Genomic DNA, 22,698 nt, shown 5'->3' with positions numbered 1-22,698 from the left:
ACAGATGCTCCCAGCCGTAGAGCCCAGGCTGTGCCTCCAACCTCCCCAGTACCCTTACTCACTCTCTGCTACTACAGGCATCCTAGAGTTCTTCCACCACCAGCTGAAGGACATTGTTGAGTATGCGGAGCTGAAGACCGTGTGCTTCCAGAATCTGCGGGAGGTGGGCAATGCTGTCCTCTTCTGCCTGCTCATCGAACAGAGTCTGGTGAGTGCTCAGCCTAGCCAACCCCCAGGCCATGTAGAGTTATTCCCCATAGGTGACAGAAAAAAGAATTTTTTAGAGGCTTGATTTATTGGGGTTATTTAATGGGGGTAAAAAGGGAGTAAGTGTTACAAAGCACCATTTTTTTGTGTGTGACTATTTAGACTTTAATTTGAATTTGTTTCCTGCAACTGAAAAACAAAAATGCAGTGTAGTTCATCATTTAAGAATGTTCTACTATGTGAGCACTGTGGAAATATTTTAATATGTAGTATTTGCTATACCTAAACAAACATGGGACATGTTAGGGCACTACTGCCCAGGAGAGCTGTTTGCATGATGGAAAATTCTATATCTGAGGCTGTTGAGCACTTGAAGTGTGGCTTAGTGTGACTAAAGAACTGATTTTTAAGTTTGGTTGAATTTTAATTACTTTATGTTTAAAAAACTACATTAATGTCCCATGACTATTGTGGTGGATAGCATAATAGAGCAAATTCTGGAAGCTTACTATTACTGAGAAATTGCACAGGGGGACACCTGTTCTCTCCACTGGTTGCCTCCTTGTGGTGTCATTTAGCCTGTCTCTCAGGCCCCTCATGACAACTGACCATTCTGAATTGGAAAACCTAGTGACTGTAACATACACACTCTTGTGGCCTTACTCTGGTTTTCTCTCTGTTGTGACTAAGGAGGTGGGCATCTTCGTTTGTTGCTTGTTTTTCCTATTCTGTTAAATCCTCATTGTGTCTTTTGCCCATTCTTCTCTAACTTTATAGAAGCTGCTTGTATATCCTTTGTGTTTTACATGCATTGCAAATACTTCTCCCTGTTTGTGGTGTCTTTTCACTCTGATAGTGGTGATTTTTTTTTTAATAAACTGGTACTCTTAATTTGTTTTTTTTTTTTAAGTTTATTTATTTTGAGAGAGAACATGTGCAAGTGGGGGAGGGGTAGACAGAGGGGAAGAGAATCCCAAACTGACAGCGTGAAGCCCAACGCAAGGTTCAAATTCACAAACTGTGAGAAATCAGAGTTGGACGCTCAACCAACTGAGACACCCAGGCAACCCCCTTTTCATATCTTTTTGACAAAGTTCTTTCCTACCTAGGGAATCATAAAATACTCCCTTATATTTTCAACTGAAGATTTTAAGTTTTGTTTTCTAGATTTAAGTTTATAATCCTGGAATTAGTTTTTGTGTGTGATAAGAGTGGATGAAGTTTCTTTTCTCTCTGTGGAGCTAATCAGTTGTCTCTCCTCCAGTGGCTGAAGAACCCCTCCTTTCCTTTATGATCTGCAATGTCACTGTCATCTGCCATATTTCTGTGGATGCACTGGTCAGTGTCCAGGCTTTTGCAATGTCCTTTCTGCAGGCCTTCATGCATTGGTCATGTTTATGTCCATGGCATAACAACACATTGTCTTATTCCTGATAGCTCTCACTTAAGTCTTGCTACCTGACAGAACATATTTCCTTACCATATTCTTCTTCAAGGGTATGTTGCCTTTTCATACATTTTTGCTTTGCTTAAAGTATTGGTTTGCCAAATGTACTGAAAAAGCATGATATTTCAGTGTTAATTGTGTTGCATCTCTATACCTTTGGGGAGATTTTTTGCTGTGTTGCTTCTTAAAGGAGTCTCTTGTCTTCAGGACCTTGGGAGCTTGACAGAGGCAGGGTCATGCTTTAGAGTGACCGGGACCAGGGTGCCTATATACATTTCAGGCCATGGCAGCCAGACTACCATACTCTAAAGACTGAGCCACTGGATTGGCCACTTTACACCTAAATTAAAAAAAAAAAAGAAAAAGAAAATACATTGTCAGAGAGTCCAGGGTTGGATGTGGATACCTCCAGGAGCTGATGGCATCCCATTAGGACCTGCATCTTTTGACTTTACCCTCTGTTACTGTATTCCTGGGTAGACCCTTTCCATGTGTGTGACACAGAGGGGGAACCCCAGGCCATCTGCAAGTCAGCATGGACTCTGAGTGAGCAGCCCCTCATGTGCTATCCTCTTCCACAGCAGGAGTGACAGCATGAGGTGGAGGACCCACCAGAGTCACTTGGTGGGCTGGGCAATTCTGCAAAGAGCAGGTAGGCTGCCTGTAGAGGGAGCAAGCAGCTGATGTCCAGGGCAGCCTCACTCCAGGAACATATTAGGGAGAACTGAATCTTATACTACAATATTTTGTGAATTTTTGACAACCAGATAAGCTAAAAAGAATTATTTTAAATCATAATCTATCACGAAGTTTAAATATTTAATATAGGAAGATTCCCTTCATGTGTGACTTTTCCTGAACACATAGTGCCACACAGTATAAAGTGCCATCTCTCTCATCCATATGTATCTAAACCTGAAGGTGTGTTGTAGTCACTGGCGTTGAGTTATGGCAGGGAGCCCCAAGTTTTACTGAGGGAGGACTGCCTTAGAGAATTGACATTAGTTACTGGCAGAGAACCATTAGAAGGCTGATTTTTCTCCTGATCCAGCTGTGCTTTTAGGAAATACGATAAATGGTCAAAACCTTTTCTTCACCTACAAAATAGAACATGTCCAGGAGGCCTTATACGGACATAAAAGAATTATAGAACCACTGGTGTTTGATGCTGGAAGGACAGAACTCATCAACTAAAAGGAACAGTCCATACCCATTTTTAGGGCAACAGTTGGACATTTGTTGGCGTTTGGTTGGAGTGTGAGAGTGTGATGCTGTATTAGAAACTTAAAACAGAGAAATTGGAAACCCATGTGATCTTTGCTGCCTAGATCCCTAAATTATGCCTGTTGCAAATCTCTCAAGACTAGCAAATCCCTTCTGAGACTTGTTCAGCACTCAAAGACCTCACCACAATCCAGTGGGGATTGGTGCCTCAGCAGTGGAAGAATCCCCTGGGCCTCAGGTGCCTGGTGAGTGCTGGGTCTCTTAGCAGCCAGTTGACACAGCTCCCCTTCGTTCTCTCCCTTTTGAGACTAGGCCTGTATCTCAAGTGTATACTCTTGTGCTTAGTTCCTTTGAGTGACAAGCATAGTATTGGACACTGAGAAAAGATGTTAATTAGTAGTTGTCAGTTGACTTGAAAGCAAACTTTGGCTTATGAATGTATGAATATTTCTGAAACAATGAATAAAAAGACAATCTACAGTTTAATCATGTGCAGTTTTGTTTTTCTTTTTTTTTTTAATTTTTTTTAATGTTTATTTATTATTGAGAGACAAAGAGACACAGAGTGTGAGCAGGGGAGGCACAGAGAGAGGGGGAGACACAGAATCCGAAGCAGGCTCCAGGCTCTGAGCTGTCAGCACAGAGCCTTATGTGGGGCTAGTACTCACAAACTGTGAGATCATGACCCGAGCCGAAGTTGGTACCTTAACCAACTGAGACGCCCAGGTGCCCCGCAGTTTTGTTTTTCATGGCAGATTCTGTGACCCATGCCTGAGGCATAGTGAACACCATGCATGGCTCTCTTCTGGACGTGGTAGCCCTTCCCTATAAAAATGCCTGTCACCACCCTTCCTCAGGCCCTTTGCTTACTGTCACCCCTTCACTTCTCCTTTCTCCAGATCCCCTTGTCAGTGCACCTTGTGGAAGTGGTGAGAAGCCACATGTTCTGTGTTGGGCACGTCTGCTCCCAGGTTCAGTCCCAGATAGGAATTTTGTGGTGTTGGCTTTTGTCCTGTTGGAAGTAGGAGGTTATATTTTGCAGTATGTCCACTAGGGGAGAATTTCCCATGGTGGAAGGAGGTATGGCTGTTGTTCTCAATCTATCTCAGATGATTATGCCCAAGTCCCATCAAACCCACGGGCAGGTTTGAAGACGCTAGACACTGATCTCTTCTTAGTGGTCTCTACAAGGAAGGTGATAAAAAATAAGTTTTGGTATTTGTGTAGGTTCTCACTATCATATATGGAGGTATTAAGGATGAATCAGATTGTCACATTAGAAAAGTGGGGTAACTGTGACCCAACTGCCAAGGCAACAAGTATTTGGGTGGGGGCCTCCAGGGCCTGTCCATATGTGGCCATGCAGTAGTTGTCCCAGTTGGCACCAGGATTTGATTCAGTAACCAAAAATGTTGATCTTTTTTATTCTTAATTCATGCATTGGGTAGATACATGTAGCTTCCTGAAGTTTGTTTGTTTCATTCTATTTTCAAATTCTGCTCCTTAAACCCAACCTGGGTAGTATTGTTTTGGTGTTTTTTAGTTTATGCATGTGTGTCTAATAAACTTTTTTCCTTTTTATTTCTTTTTCTTTTTCTTTTTCTCTTTTCCTTTTCCTTTTCCTTTTTCTTTTTTTTGTTTCATATGTAGAATTTAGTGATTCATCACTTAAATACAACACTCGTGCTCATCAGTCATCATTAAGTCTTTCTTAATACCCATCACCCATTTAGCCCATCCCCCTGCCCACCTCCCCTCCAGCAGCCCTCAGTTTGTTCTATATACAGACATGTATACAATGGACATTTAGGCTCTTTCCATAGTTTGGCTCTTGTTGGTATTGCTACTATAAACATCAGGGTGCATGTATCCCTTCAAATCACTATTTTTGTATCTTTTGGATAAATACCTATGAGTACAATTGCCAAATCATAGGCAATTCTAATAGATCAGTTCTATTTTTAGCTTTTTGAGGAACCTCCGTTCTGTTTTCCAGAGTGGCAGCACCAGTTTGCATTCCCACCAACAGTACAAGAGGGTTCCCATTTCTCCGCATCTTCACCAACATCTTTTCTTTCCTGTGTTGTTAATTTTTTTTTTAAGTTTGCAAATGCTTTATTCTTTGTTTTACTGAAGACTATAGCCTGAGAAATGGCCTTTTAGATTGCTCTGAAGAACTTTGAAGCTTGTTAGCTACAGGGGAATATATATATATATATATATATATATATATATATATATATATGGGAAAGGATATACATTCCTTTTTTTTCTTTTTTTTTCTGCTCCTTTAATAGGATTTTTTTTTATTTTATTTTTTATTCTTTAAAATTTACATCCAAATTAGTTAGCATATAGTGCAACAATGATTTTAGGAGTAGATTCCTTAGTGCCCCTTACCTGTTTAGCCCATCCCTCCTCCCACCACCCCTCCAGTAACCCTCAGTTTGTTCTCCATATTTATGAGTCTCTTCTGTTTTGTCCCCCTCCCTGTTTTTATATTATTTTTGTTTCCCTTCCCTTATGTTCATCTGTTTTGTCTCTTAAAGTCCTCATATGAGTGAAGTCATATGATTTTTGTCTTTCTCTGACTAATTTCACTTACCATAATACCCTCTAGCTCCATGCACGTAGTTGCAAATGGCAAAATTTCATTCTTTTTGACTGCTAATACTCCATTGTATATATATATATATACACGCCACATCTTCTTTATCCATTCATCCATCGATGGACATTTGGGCTCTTTCCATACTTTGGCTATTGTTGATAGTGCTTCTATAAACATGGAGGCGCATATGTCCCTTCGAAACAGCACACCTGTATCCCTTGGGTAAATGCCTAGTAGTGCAATTGCTGGTCGTAGGGTAGTTCTATTTTTAAGTTTTTTGGGGAACCTCCATACTGTTTTCCAGAGTGGCTGCACCAGCTTGCATTCCCACCTGTGTTGTTAATTTTAGCCATTCTGACAGGTGTGTGAGGTGGTATCTCATTGTAGCTTTGATTTTTATTTCTCAGATGATGAATGATGTTGAGCGTCTTTTCATGTGTCTATTAGCTATCTGGATGTTTTCTCTGGAAAAATGTGTGTTCAGGTCTTTCCATTTTTTTACTGGATTATTTGTTTTTTGGGTGTTGAATTTTATAAGTTCTTTATATATTTTGGATACTAACCCTTTATCAGGTATGTCATTTGCAAATATCTTCTCCTGTTCTGTTGGTTGCCTTTTAGTTTTGTTGATTGTTTCCTTTGCTGTGCAAAGATTTTTATATTGATAAATTCCCCATAGTTAATTTTTCCCTTGCCTTTAGTTAGAAGTTGCTCTGGCCGATGTCAGAGAGGTTACTGCCTGTGTTCTCCAGAATTTTGATGGTTTTCTGTCTCATATTTGGGTCTTTCATCCATTTTGGATTTATTTTTGTATATGTTATAAAGAAGTGGTCCAGTTTCATTCTTTTCCATATTGCTGTCCAGTTTTCCCAATACCATTTGTTGAAGAGACTATTTTTTTTCCATTAGATATTCTTTCCTGCTTTGTTGAAGATTAGTTGACCATATAGTTGTGGGTCTGTTTCTGGGTTTTCTGTTTTGTTCCTTCAATCTGTGTGTCTGTTTTGTGCCAGCACCATACTGTCTTGATGACTACAGCTTTGTAATATAGCTTGAAATCTGGAATTGTGATGCCTCCAGCTTTGGTTTTCTTTTCCAGGATTGCATTGGCTATTCAAAATCTTCTGTGGTTCCATAAAAATTATAGGATTGCTTGTTCTAGCACTGTGAAACATGCTGGTGGTATTTTGATAGGGACTGCATTCCATGTACATTGCTTTGGGTAGTATAGATATTTTTTTTTTAATTTTTTTAATGTTTGTTTATTTTTGAGACAGAGACAGACGGGGCCTGAGCGAGGGAGGGTCAGAGATAGAGGGAGACACAGAATCCAAAGCAGGCTCCAGGCTCTGAGCTGTCAGCACAGAGCCCAACTCGGGGCTCAAACTCATCAACCGTGAGATCATGACCTGAGCCAAAGTCAGATGCTTAACCAATTGAGTCATCCGGGCACCCCAGTAGTATAGATATTTTAATAATGTGTGTTCTTCCAGTCCATGACCATGGAATGTTTTTCCATTTCTTTGTGTCATCTTCAATTTCTTTCATCATTGATTTATAGTTTTCAGAGTACAAATCTTTTAATTCTTTGGTTAGGTTTATTAGGTATCTAATTCCTTTTGGAGCAATTATAAATGGGATCGATTCCTTGATTCCTCTCTCTACTGCCTCATTATTGGTGTAGAGAGATGCAGTAGATTTCTGTACATTGATATTGTATCCTTCAACTTTGCTTAATTCATATATCAGTTCTAGCAAATTTTTGGTAGAGTCTTTTGGGTTTTCTACATAGAGTATCATGTTGTCTGCAAATAGTGAAAGTTTGACTTCTTTCTTGCCAATTTGGATACCTTTTATTTCTTTGTGTTATCTGGTTCCTGTGGCTAGGACTTCCAGTATTATGTTAAGTAACTGTCTTGAGTGTTGACATCCCTATCTTGTTCCTGACCGTAGAGGAAAAAGCTCTCAATTATTCCCCATTAAGGATAATATTAGCTGTGATTTTTTTCATAGATGGCCGGTCTCTATTATGTTAAGTTCCCCCTAAACCTACTTTGTTGAGGGTTTTCAGCAAGAATGGATGCAGTACTTTGTCAAATGCTTTTTCTGCATCTATTGAGAGGATCATATGTTTCCCATCCTTTCTTTTATTAACGTGGTGGATCACATCAATTGACCTGAGAATATTGAGCTCCCCTTTCAACCCTGGAATAAATCCCACTTGATTGTAGTGAATGATACTTTTAATGTACTGTTGGATTCGATTTGCTAGTATTTTATTGAGAATTTTTGCATCGATGTTCATCAGGGATATTGGTCTGTAGTTCTCTTTTTAAGTGGAGTCTTTGTCTTGTTTTGGAATTAGGGTAATGCTGGAGTCATACAATGAGTTTGGAAGTTTTCCTTCCGTTTCTATTTTTTTGGATAGTTTGAGAAGAAAAGGTTAGCTCTTCTTTAAGTATTTGGTAGAATTCCCCTGGGAAGCCATCTGGCCCTGGACTTTTGTTTGTTGGGAGATTTTTGCTTACTGATTCAATTTCTTTGCTGGATATTCTTTGCTCAAGTTTTCTACTTCTTCCTGTTTTAGTTGTTGTAGTTTCTAGGAATTTATCTATTTCTTCAAGATTGCCCAATTTGGGGGCATATGATTTTTCATAATACTCCCATAATTTTTGTATACATTTGGTGTTGGTTGTGATTTCTCCTCTCATTAGTGATTTCATTTACTTGGGTCGTTTTTCTTTTCTCTTTGGTAAGTCTGGCTAAGGGGTTACCAATTTTATTAATTTTTTAAAAGAAGCAGCTCCTGGTTTCATTCATCTATTCTGTTGGGGGGTTTTTTAGTTTCTATATCATTGATTTCTGCTCTAATCTTTATTATTTTCCTTCTGCTGGCTTTAGGCTTCTTTTTTTTTTTAATTTTTTTTAACATTTATTTATTTTTGAGAGACAGAGAGAGATAGAGCACAAGCAGGGGAGGAGCACAGAGAGAGGGAGACACAGAATCCAAAGTAGGGTCCAGGCTCTGAGCTGTCAGCACAGAGCCTGACGCGGGGCTTGAACTCACGGACTGCGAGATCATGACCTGAGCTGAAGTCAGCTGCTTAACCAACTGCTTAACCAACCCAGGCACCCCAGGCTTCATTTTTTTTTTTTTTTCTAGCTCCTTTACGTATAAGGTTAGGTTGTCTATTTGAGATTTTTCTGGCTTCTTGAGGTAAACCTCTATCGCTATATACCTCACTCAGGACTGCTTTTCCTGCATCACAAAGGTTTTGAACCATTGTGTTTTAATTTTCATTTGTTTCCAGGTATTTGTTTAATTTTCAATTTTTTTAAAAATATTTTTTTAATGTTTTTTAATTTATTTTGAGAGAGAGAGAGAGAGAGAGAGAGAAAGAGTGCGTGAGTTGGGGAGGGACAGAGGGAGAGAGAGAAAGAGAGTCCCAAGCAGGCTCTACGCCATCAGCGCAGAGCCCACTGTGGGGCTTGATTTCACAAACCGTGAGGTTATGACCTGAGCTGAAATCAAGAGTCGGTGCTTAACTGACTGAGCTACCTAGATGCCCCTCATTTATTATTTTTTTAATTTCCTGGTTGACCCATTCATTCTTTAGTAGGATGTTCTTTAGCCCCCATGTATGTGGTCTTTCCAAATTTTTTCATGTGGTTGACTTCAAATTTCAAAGTACTGTGGTTTGAAAATAGGCATGGTATGATCTCACTCTTGGTACTTGTTGAGACCTGACTTGTGATTCAGTATGTGATCTATTCTAGAGAATGTCCCATTGCACTTGAATAGAATGTGTTTTCTACTGCTTTAGGATGGAATGTTCTGAATAGGTTTGTTAAGTTCATTTGGTTCAGTGTGTCATCAAAGCCATTGTTTCCTTGTTGATTTTCTGCTTAGATGATTTGTCCATTGTTATAAGTGGGGTGTTGAAGTCCCCTACTATTCTTGTATTACTGTTAGTGAGTTTCTTTATGTTTGTTATTAATTGTTTTATATATTTAGCTTCTCCCAAGTTGGGGCCATAAATATTTACAATTAGTACTTCTTGTTGGATAGACCCCTTTATTATGATGTAGTGCCCTTATTCATCTCTTTGCAGTCAGTCGTTTAAAATCTAGTTTGTCTTGGGACGCCTGTGTGGCTCAGTTGGTTAAACGTGCAACTCTTGGTTTCGGTTCAGGTCATGATCTTGCATTTTGTGGGTTCGAGCCCCTCATCAGGCTCCATGTTGACAGTGCAGAGCCTGCTTGGGATTCTCTCTCTCCTTCTCTCTCTGCCCCTCCCCTGCTTGCTCTGTCTGTCTCAAAAATAAACTTTAAAAAAATCTTTTTTTAAATCTAGTTTGTCTGATAGAAGTATGGCTACTCTGGCTTTCTTTTGACATCCATTTGCATGGTAAGTGTCTCTCCATCTCCTTACTTTCAATCTGCAGATGTCTTTAGATCTACAATGAGCTATGAAAGGCAGTTGTATAGATGGGTCGGGGTTTTTTTGTTGTTTTTTTAATCAGTTCTGACATCCTTTGTCTTTTGATGGGAGCATTTAGTCTATTTACTTTCAGGATAATTATTGATAGATATGAAGTTAGTGCCATTTTATTAATTTCTTTTGTCTGTGTTCCTTTTTAGTCTTTGTCACTTTTCTTCCTTCATTCCACTTGAAGAATCCCCTTTAATGTTTCTGGCAGGGGGTGTTTAGTGGTTACAAACTCCTTTAGTTTTTGTTTGTCTGAGAAACTCTTTATCTCTCCTTCTATTCTGAATGATAGCCTTGCTGGCTAGATAGAGTATTCTTGGCTGCAGATTTTTCCCATTCAGCACATTGAATATATCATGCCTTTTTCTTGTCTGCCAAGTTTCTGTGGACAGATCTGTTGCTAACCTTATTTGTCTTCCCTTGTAAATTAAGGACTTCTTTTGTCTTGCTTCTTTTAGGATCTGTCTTTGTCTCTATTATTTGCAAATTTAACTACAATATGTCTTGGTGCTGGCCTGCTTTTGTTGATTTTGATGGGAATTCTTTGTGCCTCCTGGATTTGGAGGTCTGTTTCATTTGTCAGATTAGGGAGGTTTTTGGCTATAATTTCCTCAGATGAACCTTCTGCCCCCTTCTCTCCCTTTTCCTCTGAGACTCCTATGATATCAATGTTATTACATTTTATGGAGTCACTGAATTCTCTATGTGATCCATGATACTTCTTTCCCTCTTTTGTTCTTCATTATTTCCCATAATTGTATTTTTTTATGTTACCTATTCATTCCTCTGCTTCTTCCATCCTTGTCATTACATCCAGGCAGTTTTGATAATTAGTTACTGCATTTTTTCATTTTGGTCTGATTAGTTTTTAGCTCTTTTATCTCTGTGGTAAGGGACTCCCTGGTGTATTCGATGCTTTTCTCAAGCTCAGTTAGTTATGATTGTTGCTTTAAGTTCTGGATCAGGCATATTACTTATATCTGTTTCGATTAGATCCCTGGCTGTGACCTTTTCTTGTTCTTTCTTTTGGGATGAATTCCTCTGTCTTGCATTTTTTCTAGTTCTCTGTCTTCTTCTGTGTGTTAGGAAAGCCGTTACGTTTCGTGCTCCTGAGAGTTAATGGCTTTATGAAGAAGAGGTCATATAATGTCCAGGGCCTAGTGTTTCAAGAAGTGTCTCTGGTGCATATTTTATGCACTGTGCTGCTGTGTTACAGCTGCTCTTTCCTTCAGGTCAGTTCTCTGCAGTTTCTCCTTGCCTGCGGTGGGGAAAGTCTGGACCATTGCCAGAATATAGCAACTTTTAACTAGGTGTGCTCTTGTCTGCTTGTTAAAAGAGACTGGATTCTATTTCCACTAGAGCTAAAGCTTTGTAGAACTCCATGGTCCTTAGACATAGTGTGTGTGGGAATTTGTGCTGGTCTTCTGGAGAATAGGCCAGCGGCTCTGGTCCTTAGGCATACTTGCCCAAGAAAAGCACTACCAGCATAGCACAGGAGGGTGGAGCTTGGTGTAAGCAGTTTAGGCAGCCAGTATTGACGCTGTGGTATTTACTGAAGTTAGTTTATGCTGAGGGGCAGGGGAGGAAATGGCTCCAGCCAGCTCCTTTGTCCAGAGAGGGGAGTTCATGCTTGCTTCTGTTTAAGAAGCTCTCCCAGAGGAGGAAGCAGTTTCTCCTTGTGTGTCCCAAGCATCCAGATCGCTGCTTTCACACTGTCTGGGTCCAAGTTGCTTGCCTGCCTGGAGCAGTGCAGTATACTTTGAGCTCTATCCCAGCCAGGCCAACTGAGTTTTAAAACTCCAAACTTTAGGGACCTAGCATGGCGGAGATCTGCACTCATCCCCTTAAGGAGGGTCTTGCCACACCAGGACTGATGCAGGTTTGTTCCAGAAGGATAGTTGTACAAAGTGCAGGAGGATGGGGTTTTAAGTAAAGTACACTAAAGACCCAGTGTACAGGTTAGCCACCCTCAGCAAGTATCCCTGGGCCTATGCTGAGGTGTGGGGGAGGGAAATGATGCCCTCCACTCCTTTGTCCCTAGAGAGGCAATGCCACCTCTCTCAGATGCGCTCCAAGAAGGAGGAACGGTCTCTCCCAGCTCGGTCCACGGGATCCTCAGATCATGCCTTCTGCCTCCTGTCTTCTCTACAGGAGCACTGTAGCACCCTCGGAGCTTTATACTAGCCACACAATGGACCACCACTCCAGTCTTTGAGCCCCACTGGTTGCAGAAACTCAAGAAAATCAGCCTCTCGGGGCGCCTGGGTGGCTCAGTCGGTTAAGTGTCCGACTTCGGCTCAGGTCATGATCTCGCGGTTTGTGAGTTCAAGCCCCGCGTCGGGCTCTGTGCTGACAGCTCAGAGCCTGGAGCCTGTTTCAGATTCTGTGTCTCCCTCTCTGTCTCTCTGACCCTCCCCCGTTCATGCTCTGTCTCTGTTTCAAAAATAAAACGTTAAAAAAAAATTAAAAAAAAAAAAAAAAGGAAATCAGCCTCTCTTTTTTTCCTAGTCAGTGGCTTTGAGGAAGTGTTTTCCTTGTGTATGCCTCAAGGCCTGTGTATACCTGTGTATGCCTCTCTCTTGCCTCTCAGCGACCAGGGCTCCCTCCTCTCTGCAGCACCCATGATCTGTTTCTTCCCCAAACCATGTCTCTGCACCTCCTACCTCCCTTCAGGTGGACTCTTCTCTCCCTCTAGTTGTGCAGTTTGTTCTTTCAGTCCTTAGATCGATGTCTTGGGTATTCAGAATGATTTGATATTTATCTAGCTATGTTCGAAGTACGAGACAAGCCTAGGGACCCCTGCTACTCTGCCATCTTAGCTGTGCCTCCATTAAACTTTTTATTTTAGAATAGTTTTTTTTTTTTTAATTTTAGAATAGTTTTGATTTTAGAATAGTTTTCATTGCTTATTTGTTTTTAATGGTAGTTTTTATAGTTTTTAACAATAGTTTTTATATTTATAGTCTTTAGTTTTTATTGTTTTTATAGCTGTTCTTACTTTGTTTGTTTGGTTTGGGGGCAAAAATTTGAGCTCATTGGCAATAACACCTGGAAGCAGCACAGCTGGATGAACCACCTGTCTTGAATGGTATTCCTGGCCTGTAGGCTACTTTACTGCCTGCACAGCTCTCCTTGTGTGTGGCTCTGCCTCCAGCATCCTACCTGGTAGCTATGGTCCCTTGTCAAAGTTTCCCATCCTCCATCCATTTCCCTGAGTACTTTTCTTGCAGTCAATCAGCTTCCAACTGACCCCCTTACACTCTGACCATTCACTCACCTCCTCATTATTGTTTTCACTCGACAGTAAATATATCCTGGAGATCACTCTACATTTCTTATCTTTTTTGAGCTGCACATTATTCCATTGACATCACACTCCATTATGTGTTTGCGTACCATGCAATCATCATCTGATCATGTCCCTTTTTTTTTTATCTTGTTCTTCTCTCCTCCACACCTTCTTCGCCTAGAATAGAAGGCCCAAGCGAACAGGTCCTGGGTGCACTGGCCTAGAGGTGACTTCTACTACATATATTCTGCATGAAGAGCTCATGCTTTGGTGCTGGCCTCAGGAATAGAAGGCAGAGTGTGGAGGGGTCAGTCTCCTGGTTGAACAGGTCACAGCTAACTGGCTGCTGCACTAGATTTATGTTAGGTGACCATAGGACACTCACTTATAAGTACAGAAAGTCTTATCTTACTTTTCTTGGTCTTACCTTTGCCATCATCTGGGGAGATCCTTGGAAGGGAAAATAGCATCAGTTGGTATATGTCTTGACCTTCTGTTAATAGTTCTTTTGTTTAATATTTTTTTTTAATTATTGTAGAATTATAAGATTTTAAGATGGGTATACAGGAGAAGGTTCTGTGGAGAGCCTGATGTAGATTGAGAGAGAGCTTACTCACCTCTTCTGCCTGCCCCATGGTGAACACACCAATCTTAGGGACCCTTTTTTGTGGTTTAAGAGCCTTCAGTCTCTGGAAATAAGCCCTGTTCTTGACCACCTTTAGATTCGTGGTGGGTTTTTAGTTCTGCAACTCTTGTGATATTAGAAGTAAACTCTACCTCTACACTGCAATATTCTGGAGAATGGGTCTTCTTTTTATTACCTCTTTAAAAGAGTTGTGTTCCAAAAGTAGGTTCAAGATGACTACTCAGAACTTGGTTTGGGTGCAAGAATGATGCTGCCTTTCTTTCTGCCTCTAGTGCTGCTCACAGAGGAAGCACCTTCCTCCTGTCTATGCAGTGGTGTCTTGTTATAAAGTCTTATAACTCAGTTACAAACTTAAGAGGCAGGTAGCAAAAGTAAATAAAATTTGAAATTCAGTTATTCAGGTGTACTAGCTGCATGTGGCTAGTAACTAAATGTATAGCACAAACAATACATTTCCATCATTCCAGAGAGTTCTACTGCACAGTGCTGCTTAGACTATTTATTTTACACTAAAATGGCAAAGATATAGATCTTGTTTTCAGCACCAGACTTCTGTCTGTCTTTGCAGTGAGGTAAACTTCCTAATGCAACCTTCTGTTCCTTTGCTGTAGTCTTTAGAAGAAGTGTGTGACCTATTGCATGCAGCCCCATTTCAGAACATCTTGCCAAGAGTCCACGTGAAAGGTGAGTTTCTGTGCCTCTGACCAGGGAGTCCAGATTGCCTATGCAGTGTTGAGTGGTGACACATGGTCTTTGTGACCAGAGAACTCAGTGCTAGTTTTGTTTGAGTTTGGTCCCTGTTCAGTCATAACTGAAGGTAACTGGAAATGTAACATAGTTAAATTAATATTGAATAATCGAAATATTTAAGACTAAAACGGTATATCTTGGATGTGCTTCAGAATAGCAGGGGACGTTGAGTATCTATGAAACAAGAGTGGCACGAGTTGATCCTCATTATAGCAAATGGGTACAGAGAGTTTTTGTACTATTCTTTGATTTTGATTACATTTATAATTTTTAGTGTTTAAAAAAATGAATGTTGAACAGAAAATCAGTTCTGTCATTTTGAGTTAAAATATCAAATGAACCAGTTTTCTAAAACAATGTTCAAAGAATCTATGTGTATAATTTTAAGAAATCTTCATGTGTTTCTTTGACAAAATTAAACTTCAGCAATCATTTTCCATGCAAAGGAACAGAAAGTTAAAAAAAAAATTAAAATATTTTTTTCTACTGCAGAGGGAGAGAGACTTGATGCCAAAATGAAAAGACTAGAATCAAAGTACGCCCCACTGCATCTTGTCCCTCTGATTGAAAGACTGGGGACCCCTCAGGTAATGCGTACTGTGACAGCTGTCACTGTGGCAGGTTTGGTATCCACATCAAACCACTGGCACGGCTGGGGCTTCAGAACACAGGTTCTGGATGACGCACCCTGGAAGGTGTAATGAGGTTGGATGGGCCCTCTCAGGCCTCAGTGTTTCCAGTGGGGTTTGTAACTGGACCTTGTCCCAGGATGATTGGGAAGTTTAAGTGAGCTAACATGTGCAAAGGGCTTAGGACATCACCTAGCATGTAAGATGTACACAGTAAATGTTACTTTTTTGTGTGGTCTGTCCTTTCATGAAGAAGGCTTTTTTCATAAGTTTTTAATAACAGAAAGTGGGAGTCTCCTATAGGAGGCAAGGTGTCAGGGTAGAGTTCCATGATTTTATATCAGCTTAAGCTAGAGCTGGGTTTCATAGTTGTGGCACTGTCCCCAGTTTGGATCAGATAATTTTTTGTTGTGGGGGCTGTCTTATGAATTGTAGGATGTTGAACAGTATCCCTGGCACAACAGCCTCATGGAAATATGGCATAGAAGCAGCAGTGTGAAAAACACCTGAGGCAAATGAAAAGGAGAGTAGTTTACTCATCTCAGAGCTCATCTTGGAGGGATTGAGATCCTTGGAAGATTTCTCCAGGAACAAAGGAGCTGGCAGGCACCATTTCCATCCTCTGCCCCCAGCATAAACTCATGGCCACCTTCAGTATAGCCAGCACCATGTTGACACTTACTGCCTAACTTGCTAACATTGCTACCCCACTCCCCACTGTGCTGCAGCAGATCCACGCCCTCTAGACAGGCTCACTTCAGTCCCAGTATAGCAGGAACCCCCTACAGAGGACTGGTGCTGCACAAACTTTGCTAATACCACCAAATACCAGGCTCCCCTGCCCCTCGCCATTACAGCTCCTCCCCTCCAATATGCTCTTGGCCAGAGCCCATCCAGGGCAGTGCCACAGGCCTGGCAGTGTGCAAGTACCTTGACAAGGGTCAGTGCCAGTCCAGAATGACTCTTACCCTGGACAGAGGGAAAGATAATCACACACACAAGTCAAACAGTGGGCCCAGCAGTTGGCTGGGGGCAGACAACCAGTCTGGCTGCAGGCCCTGCCCACCAACGAAAGCTCAGGGGACAGTACAGGGAAAGCAGCTGTAGTTTGGTGCCACTGCATCTCTGGCAAACACCTAGTCTGACTCAACTCAAGCCCTAGGCATCATGAGACTGGCCCATTAACACCACAGGGACCAAGCAAGTACCCACAATAGGCAAAGAGCCACTGCAGACAACTGAAGGAAAAGCTCAGCCACAACAGCAGGACATGCATACCATATATAGGAGACACACCTTAAGTGGCACTACAGGACCTCTTCATAAAAGCTACTTCTTTCGAGAACAGGAGACATAGCTGATTTTCCTAACACATAGAAAGAAACACAGAGAGTTCATTCCTGGGATGCAAGGGTGGTTCACTCACCACTGATCAATCAGTGTGATACATCAGTAAGAGAAAGGATAACAACCATATGATCATCTCAATAGACTTAGAAAAAGGATTTAGCAAAGTACAATATCCATTCCTGATAAAAACCTTCAACAAAGTAGGTTTAGAGAGAACATACCTCAACATAATGCAGACTTTATATAAAAAACCCACAGTGAGCATCATACTCAATGGTGAAAAACAGAACTTTTCCCCTAAGATCAGGAACAAGACAGGATGTCCACTCTCACCAGTTTTATTCAACTTAGTACTGGAAGGCCTAGCCATAGCACTCAGGCAACAAAAAGAAATAAAAAGCATCCAAATTGGTAAGGAAGAAGTAAAACTTTCATTATTTGCAGATAACATGATACTATATATAGAAAACCCTAAAGACTCCATCATAAAACTACTAGAACTAATAAATGAATTCAGTATATTCCCAGGATACAAAATCAATGTACAGAAATCCATTGTACTAATCTGTACACTAATGAAGCAGCAGAAAGAAATATTTAGACAATCCCATTTATAATTGCACCAAAAATAATAAGATATTTAAGAGTAAACTTAACCAAGGAGGTAAAAGACCTGTACTCTGAAAATGATAAAATATTGCTGAAAGAAAGTGAAGATGATAGAAACAAATGGATAGATATTTCATGTTCATGGATTGGGAGAATAAATATTATTAAATATCCATATTAGCCAAAGCAACCTACAGTTATAATGCAATCCGTATCAAAATACCAACAGCATTTTCACAGAACTAGAACAAAGAATGGTAAAATTTGTGTGGAACCACAAAGAAATCCCAAGTAGCCACAGCAATCTTGAGAGAAAAAAAACAAAACAAACAAACAAACAAAAAAGCTGAAAGTATCATAATTCCAGATTTAAAGTTATATTCCAGAGCTGTAGTAATCAAACAGTATGGCACTGGCACAAAAATAGAGATCAATGGAATAGGATAGAAAGTCCAGAAACTATGCTTCAATTATATAGTCAATTCATCTTTGACAAAGGGGGAAAAATATGAAATGGGAAAAAGATAGTCTTTTCAACAAATGGTGTTGGGAAAACTTGACAACTACATACAAAAGAATGAAACTAGATCACTTTCTTATGCCATATACAAAAATAAATTCAAAATTGTTTAAAGACCTAAATGTGAGACCTCAAACCATGAAAGTCCTAGAGGAGAACAAAGGCAGTAATTTTTCTGACATTGGCCATAACAACATCTTTCTAGATATGTGTCTTGAGGCAAGGAAAACAAAACTATAAAAATAAACTATTGGGATTTCATCAGAGTAAAAAGTTTTTGCATAACAAAGGATACAACCAACAAAACTAAAAGGCAAACTGCTGAATGGTAGGGGATATTTGCCAGTGACATCCGATAATGGGTTAGTATCCAATATATATAAAGAACTTATACAACTGACACTAAAAAACCAAATCCAATTAAAAATGAGCAGAAGACTTAAACAGATATTTCTCCAAAGAAGACATCCAGATGGCCAATAGACACATGAGGAGATAACATCACTCATTCATCATCAGGAAATTCAAATCAAAACTACAATGAGATATCATCTCACACCTCTCATAATAGCTGAAAGCCTAAACACAAGAAACAATAAGTGTTGGCGAGGATGTTGAGAAAAAGGAACTTTCTTGCACTGTTGGTGGCAATGCAAACTGGTGGGTCCACTTTGGAAAACAGTAAGAAGGTTCCTCATTAAATTAAATAAATGATAGATAGATAGATAGATAGATAGAACTATATCTAGGATCCAGTAATCGCACTACTGGGTATTTACCCAAGGAATACAAAAACACTAATTTGAAAAGTTAAACGCACCCATTTTTATTGCGATATTACTTAAAAAAAGCAAGTTATGGAAACAACCCACATGTCCATTGATAAATGAATGGATAAAGAAGATATGGGGTGTGTATGTGTGCATGTATACATATATACATATACATATATATGTATATGTATGTGTGTATATATGTATATGTATACACACAGTGGAATGTCATTCAACCATCAAGAAATGAAATCTTGCCATTTGCAACAATATGGATGGAGCTAGAGTATAATGTAAGTGAAATAAGCTAGTCAGAGAAAGGCAAATACAATGTGATTTCACTCATAGGTGGAATTTACAAAACCCAACTGCAGAGAACAAACTGATGGTTGTTAGAGGGAAGGTGGGTGAAATAGGTGAAGGGGATTAAGAATAAAACACTTTTCTGAGGACACCTGGATGGCTCAGTCAGTTGAGCACCTTACTTAGGCTGAGCCTTGTGAGTCTGAATCCCTCATTAGGCTCTGTGCTGACAGCTGGGAGCCTGGAGCCTGTTTCAGATTCTGTGTCTCCTTGTCTGTCTCTGCCCCTCCCCTGCTCCCCATTCGTGCTCTCTCTCTCTCTGTCTCTCCCGCTTTCTCTCTCAAAAATAAACAAATACACTTAAAAAAAATAATTTTCTTGATGAACACTGAGTGGAATAGTTGAATCACTATATTGTATACCTGAAACTAATATGACACTGTCTGTTAACTACATTGGAATAAAATTTAAGAAAAATTTTTTTAGAACACAGTATCCCTGACCTCTGCTGACTAGATACCATTCACCTCACCCCAAGCTGTGACAATCAAAAATGTCTCCACACATTGCCACATGTCTTCTGAAGGCAGAATCACTCCCAGTTAAGAACGGCTATAGTAGACAGTTCTCCTAGACTGAAGTATATTTAATCTAGTAAGACATATATGTAATAGCTGACATATTTATGTTGCTGATGCTTATTTCTAGAAGTCCTCTTCTGCAAATTAGGATAGTTTTCAAGTAAGTCAAAAATAAATCTGGGTAGTTTGGTTTCAGCAGTGAGCCTGCCATGGCTCATAACATTCCATCCTTTCTGCAGCAAATTGCAATAGCGAGAGAGGGGGACTTGCTGACAAAGGAACGTCTCTGCTGTGGCCTATCTATGTTTGAAGTCATCCTGACTCGGATCCGGACCTTTCTGGACGACCCTATCTGGCGTGGGCCTTTGCCCAGCAATGGAGTCATGCATGTGGATGAGTGTGTTGAGTTTCACAGACTTTGGAGTGCCATGCAGTTTGTCTACTGCATTCCTGTGGGAACACACGAGTTTACAGTCGAGTAAGTGTACTCAGTGGATGGGGAAAGTGGGAACAAGCTGGTGTTAGGCTCACATAGAAGACTACATTCCTCTGGAAGTGGACTAGAAGTTTTTCAAGTTGCTTTAAAGCTATTTAAGTGGAAGTTCTTAATGCTCAGGAGGTGACTTGGGGTGAAGTTTCTAGGTGTTCTCTGAACCCATGGAAACTTAGGTAAGTTAAGTTTTCTTAACTGTGCATTTTCTAGATGCGGGTGTCCACAGCTTCATAGAATCATTGTTCTTGGAGGGTCTGTGATCTGAAATAAGGTTAGGAAACAGCGTGCCAAAGGAACTCAAAAGAGACTTTTACCAAAAAGGACACGTCATCTGCTGCTTGGCGTTCCCTTCCTGGCCTGTTCCCAGTAGATCCCTTGGTCATTGAATTCTGGACACAGAGTTGTAAAAGACTTTATAATTGTTTGTTGATTGCTTGTTGTCCTTGTTGCTTCTTATTTCTAGGCAGTGCTTTGGCGACGGGCTCCACTGGGCTGGCTGTATGATCATTGTACTTCTTGGGCAACAGCGGCGCTTCGCTGTCCTGGATTTCTGCTACCATCTACTTAAAGTCCAGAAACATGATGGCAAAGATGAGATTATCAAAAATGTGGTATGTGGAAGAGAATCTTCCACTATGTGGAAGTTTCACAAAATATTTACTGAAAGTTATTTTTCTGGGAATGTTTTTCATCCCAATACATAAGGTGACACCAACTGAAGCTTTCTTTTCCAAAATGAATCTAAATATACTTGCTAAGTAAAGCAGTCAGGCAATTCAAATAGTAATTATTCCATTTTCTTTCTCTTTTTAGGGTACTTAGATCTGCTTCATATTATACAGCCTTATAGAATCTGCATTTTTAGATTATTGGCGTATTATTCCAGTTTCTGGCTTCCTTTGTTATAGTCAAAATGTGTGTGGTTTGTTTTGTTTTGTTTGATTTCTTTGTTATGACTGCTCTTTAGGCCTTTTTCCCTTTGTCATTTTATGGATTCTTTGTAATTCTAGAAAATACTCAGCCATTATCTTTTCAAATATTTTAGTTTTCTTCCATTCTATTTTCTTTTAGGACTGCAGTTACTTACTTGTTAGATATTCTTCTGGTTTCCATATCCCTTATCCTGTTAGTTTTCTAATTAGGTTCCAAATCCACAACAGATTACCACAGGCTTAGTGGTTTAAAACAACACCCATTCTCTCACAGTTCTGTAGGTCAGAAGTCTGGGTACAGAATGACTCAACTGACTTTATTTATCATCTCAAGGCCAAAATTAGTGTGTCTGTAGCACTGTGTTCCTTTCTGGAGCCTCTGGGGATGAATCTGCTTCCAGGCTCATTCAGGTGGTTGGGTGGTTGCAGTCCCTTGCAGTTAGAGGACCAAGGTCCCCATTTCTTTACTTCCCATTGGCCTACATCCTTCTACTTTCCACATGAACCCCTCCAGCCAAGGTGGGTCAAGTCCCTCCCATGCTTCCAATCTATCAACTTTCCTTTCTGCTATATCTCCTGCCTCTACCTGAAGGAAGTTCTCTGCTCATATGATTAGGTTGGATTCACCTAGAAAATCCAGGGTAGTTTCCCCATTTTAATGTCTAATCTTAACTACATTTACAGTCTCTTTTGCCATGAAAGGTAACATTTTCATAGGTTCTGGGGATTCAGGCATGGACGTCTTTGAGGGGCTACTCTACCTTCCGTATCTCCCATTTTCTGGTCTCTCTGGGCTGTTCCCAGAGTACTTTATTCAGTTATCTAATTCATTCAGCTGTGTCTAATCTGCTGTTTTTAGTTTTGAGAAATAGTAGTTTATTTTTAAATTTTTGATTCAGAGGATGCCTGGGTGGTTCAATCGGTTAAGCACCTGACTTGATCTCAGGGTCATGAGTTCAAGCGCAGCATTGGGCTCCACACTGAGTATGAATTCTATGTACGTACATATATGCATACATACATGTGTGATGCCTACATATATACACACATACATACATACATACATACTTACAAGTTTGATTTAGTTCAAATCTTGGTGGTAATTGATCATTTTATCTTCTTCACCAAATTTTTCCCTTTTTTTTTTTTACACATTTGATGTATTATATTTTTTAATTCTAGTATGTGAGGCCTCAAAGGTTATCTCAAATTCTGAAATGTTTTGTGTGTTAGGTTTTTTATTTGCCAGCTCTTGTCCAATTGAACTTAATTTGGATTGCTTTTCTCCCAAGATATTTATTTGCTTCTCATCTCCACAGGCTGTTACCAACTTGGGGCCACATTAGCCTAATTAGAGGGTCCTGGCTTCATGGGGAGTCTTCAGGTGTAGCCCAGCTTGCTTACAGCCCAGGCCATCTCCTCATCTCACTGCTGCTGGTGGCATCTGTCCCTGAGGAGGTCCTGGCTTCTGCTTTACTTCCTGCATAGACAAAACCTGCAGTGCTTTTTAAAGTTTCTTCCTGTGTGTGTGTGTGTGTGTGCATGTGTGTGTCTGTCTGTCTGTGTGTCTGTGTGTGTGTGTGTGTGTGTGTGTGTGTGTGTGTGTGTCTTTTATTATTAAACCAGGAGGATCTATCAAAGTATCCTGTCTATAATAACTGGAAATCTAAAACTTGTATTAGATTACTGGTCTTTCCCCACTGACCATATTATCTTCATCTTTACATCACCAATTTTTAGCACACAGCAGGTTCTTAATACCTGTGTGTTGAATGAATAGGTCTAAGTTGTAAAAGTAAATCTACCATCAGTAGTATGAAACCAATAGAGAAATGTATTTAAATG

At 40.1% G+C, this 22,698-nt stretch overlaps 1 protein-coding gene across 6 annotated transcripts in view; it reads left to right on the top strand.

Moving 5' to 3' along the window:
* CYFIP1 (cytoplasmic FMR1 interacting protein 1) overlaps positions 1–22,698 on the top strand; it is an 84,234-nt gene that overhangs the window by 60,564 nt on the left and 972 nt on the right. For 2 of the 6 annotated variants that reach the window (XM_019832007.2, XM_019832008.2), the window contains exons 25-29: positions 78–208; positions 14,525–14,597; positions 15,156–15,250; positions 19,668–19,906; positions 20,385–20,532. In XM_019832007.2, coding sequence (XP_019687566.1) covers positions 78–208; positions 14,525–14,597; positions 15,156–15,250; positions 19,668–19,906; positions 20,385–20,532 — 686 coding nt within the window. Of the gene's footprint in view, positions 1–77; positions 209–14,524; positions 14,598–15,155; positions 15,251–19,667; positions 19,907–20,384; positions 20,533–22,172; positions 22,312–22,698 lie in introns of those variants that run through there. The other 4 variants (XR_002158171.3, XM_045058969.1, XM_019832010.2 and 1 more) reach the window with 4 other exon arrangements.

The sequence above is a fragment of the Felis catus genome, chromosome B3, assembly GCF_018350175.1.
Source record: "Felis catus isolate Fca126 chromosome B3, F.catus_Fca126_mat1.0, whole genome shotgun sequence".
Classification (NCBI taxonomy): Eukaryota; Metazoa; Chordata; class Mammalia; order Carnivora; family Felidae; genus Felis; species Felis catus.
This window is presented reverse-complemented; position numbering and strand designations above follow the sequence as displayed.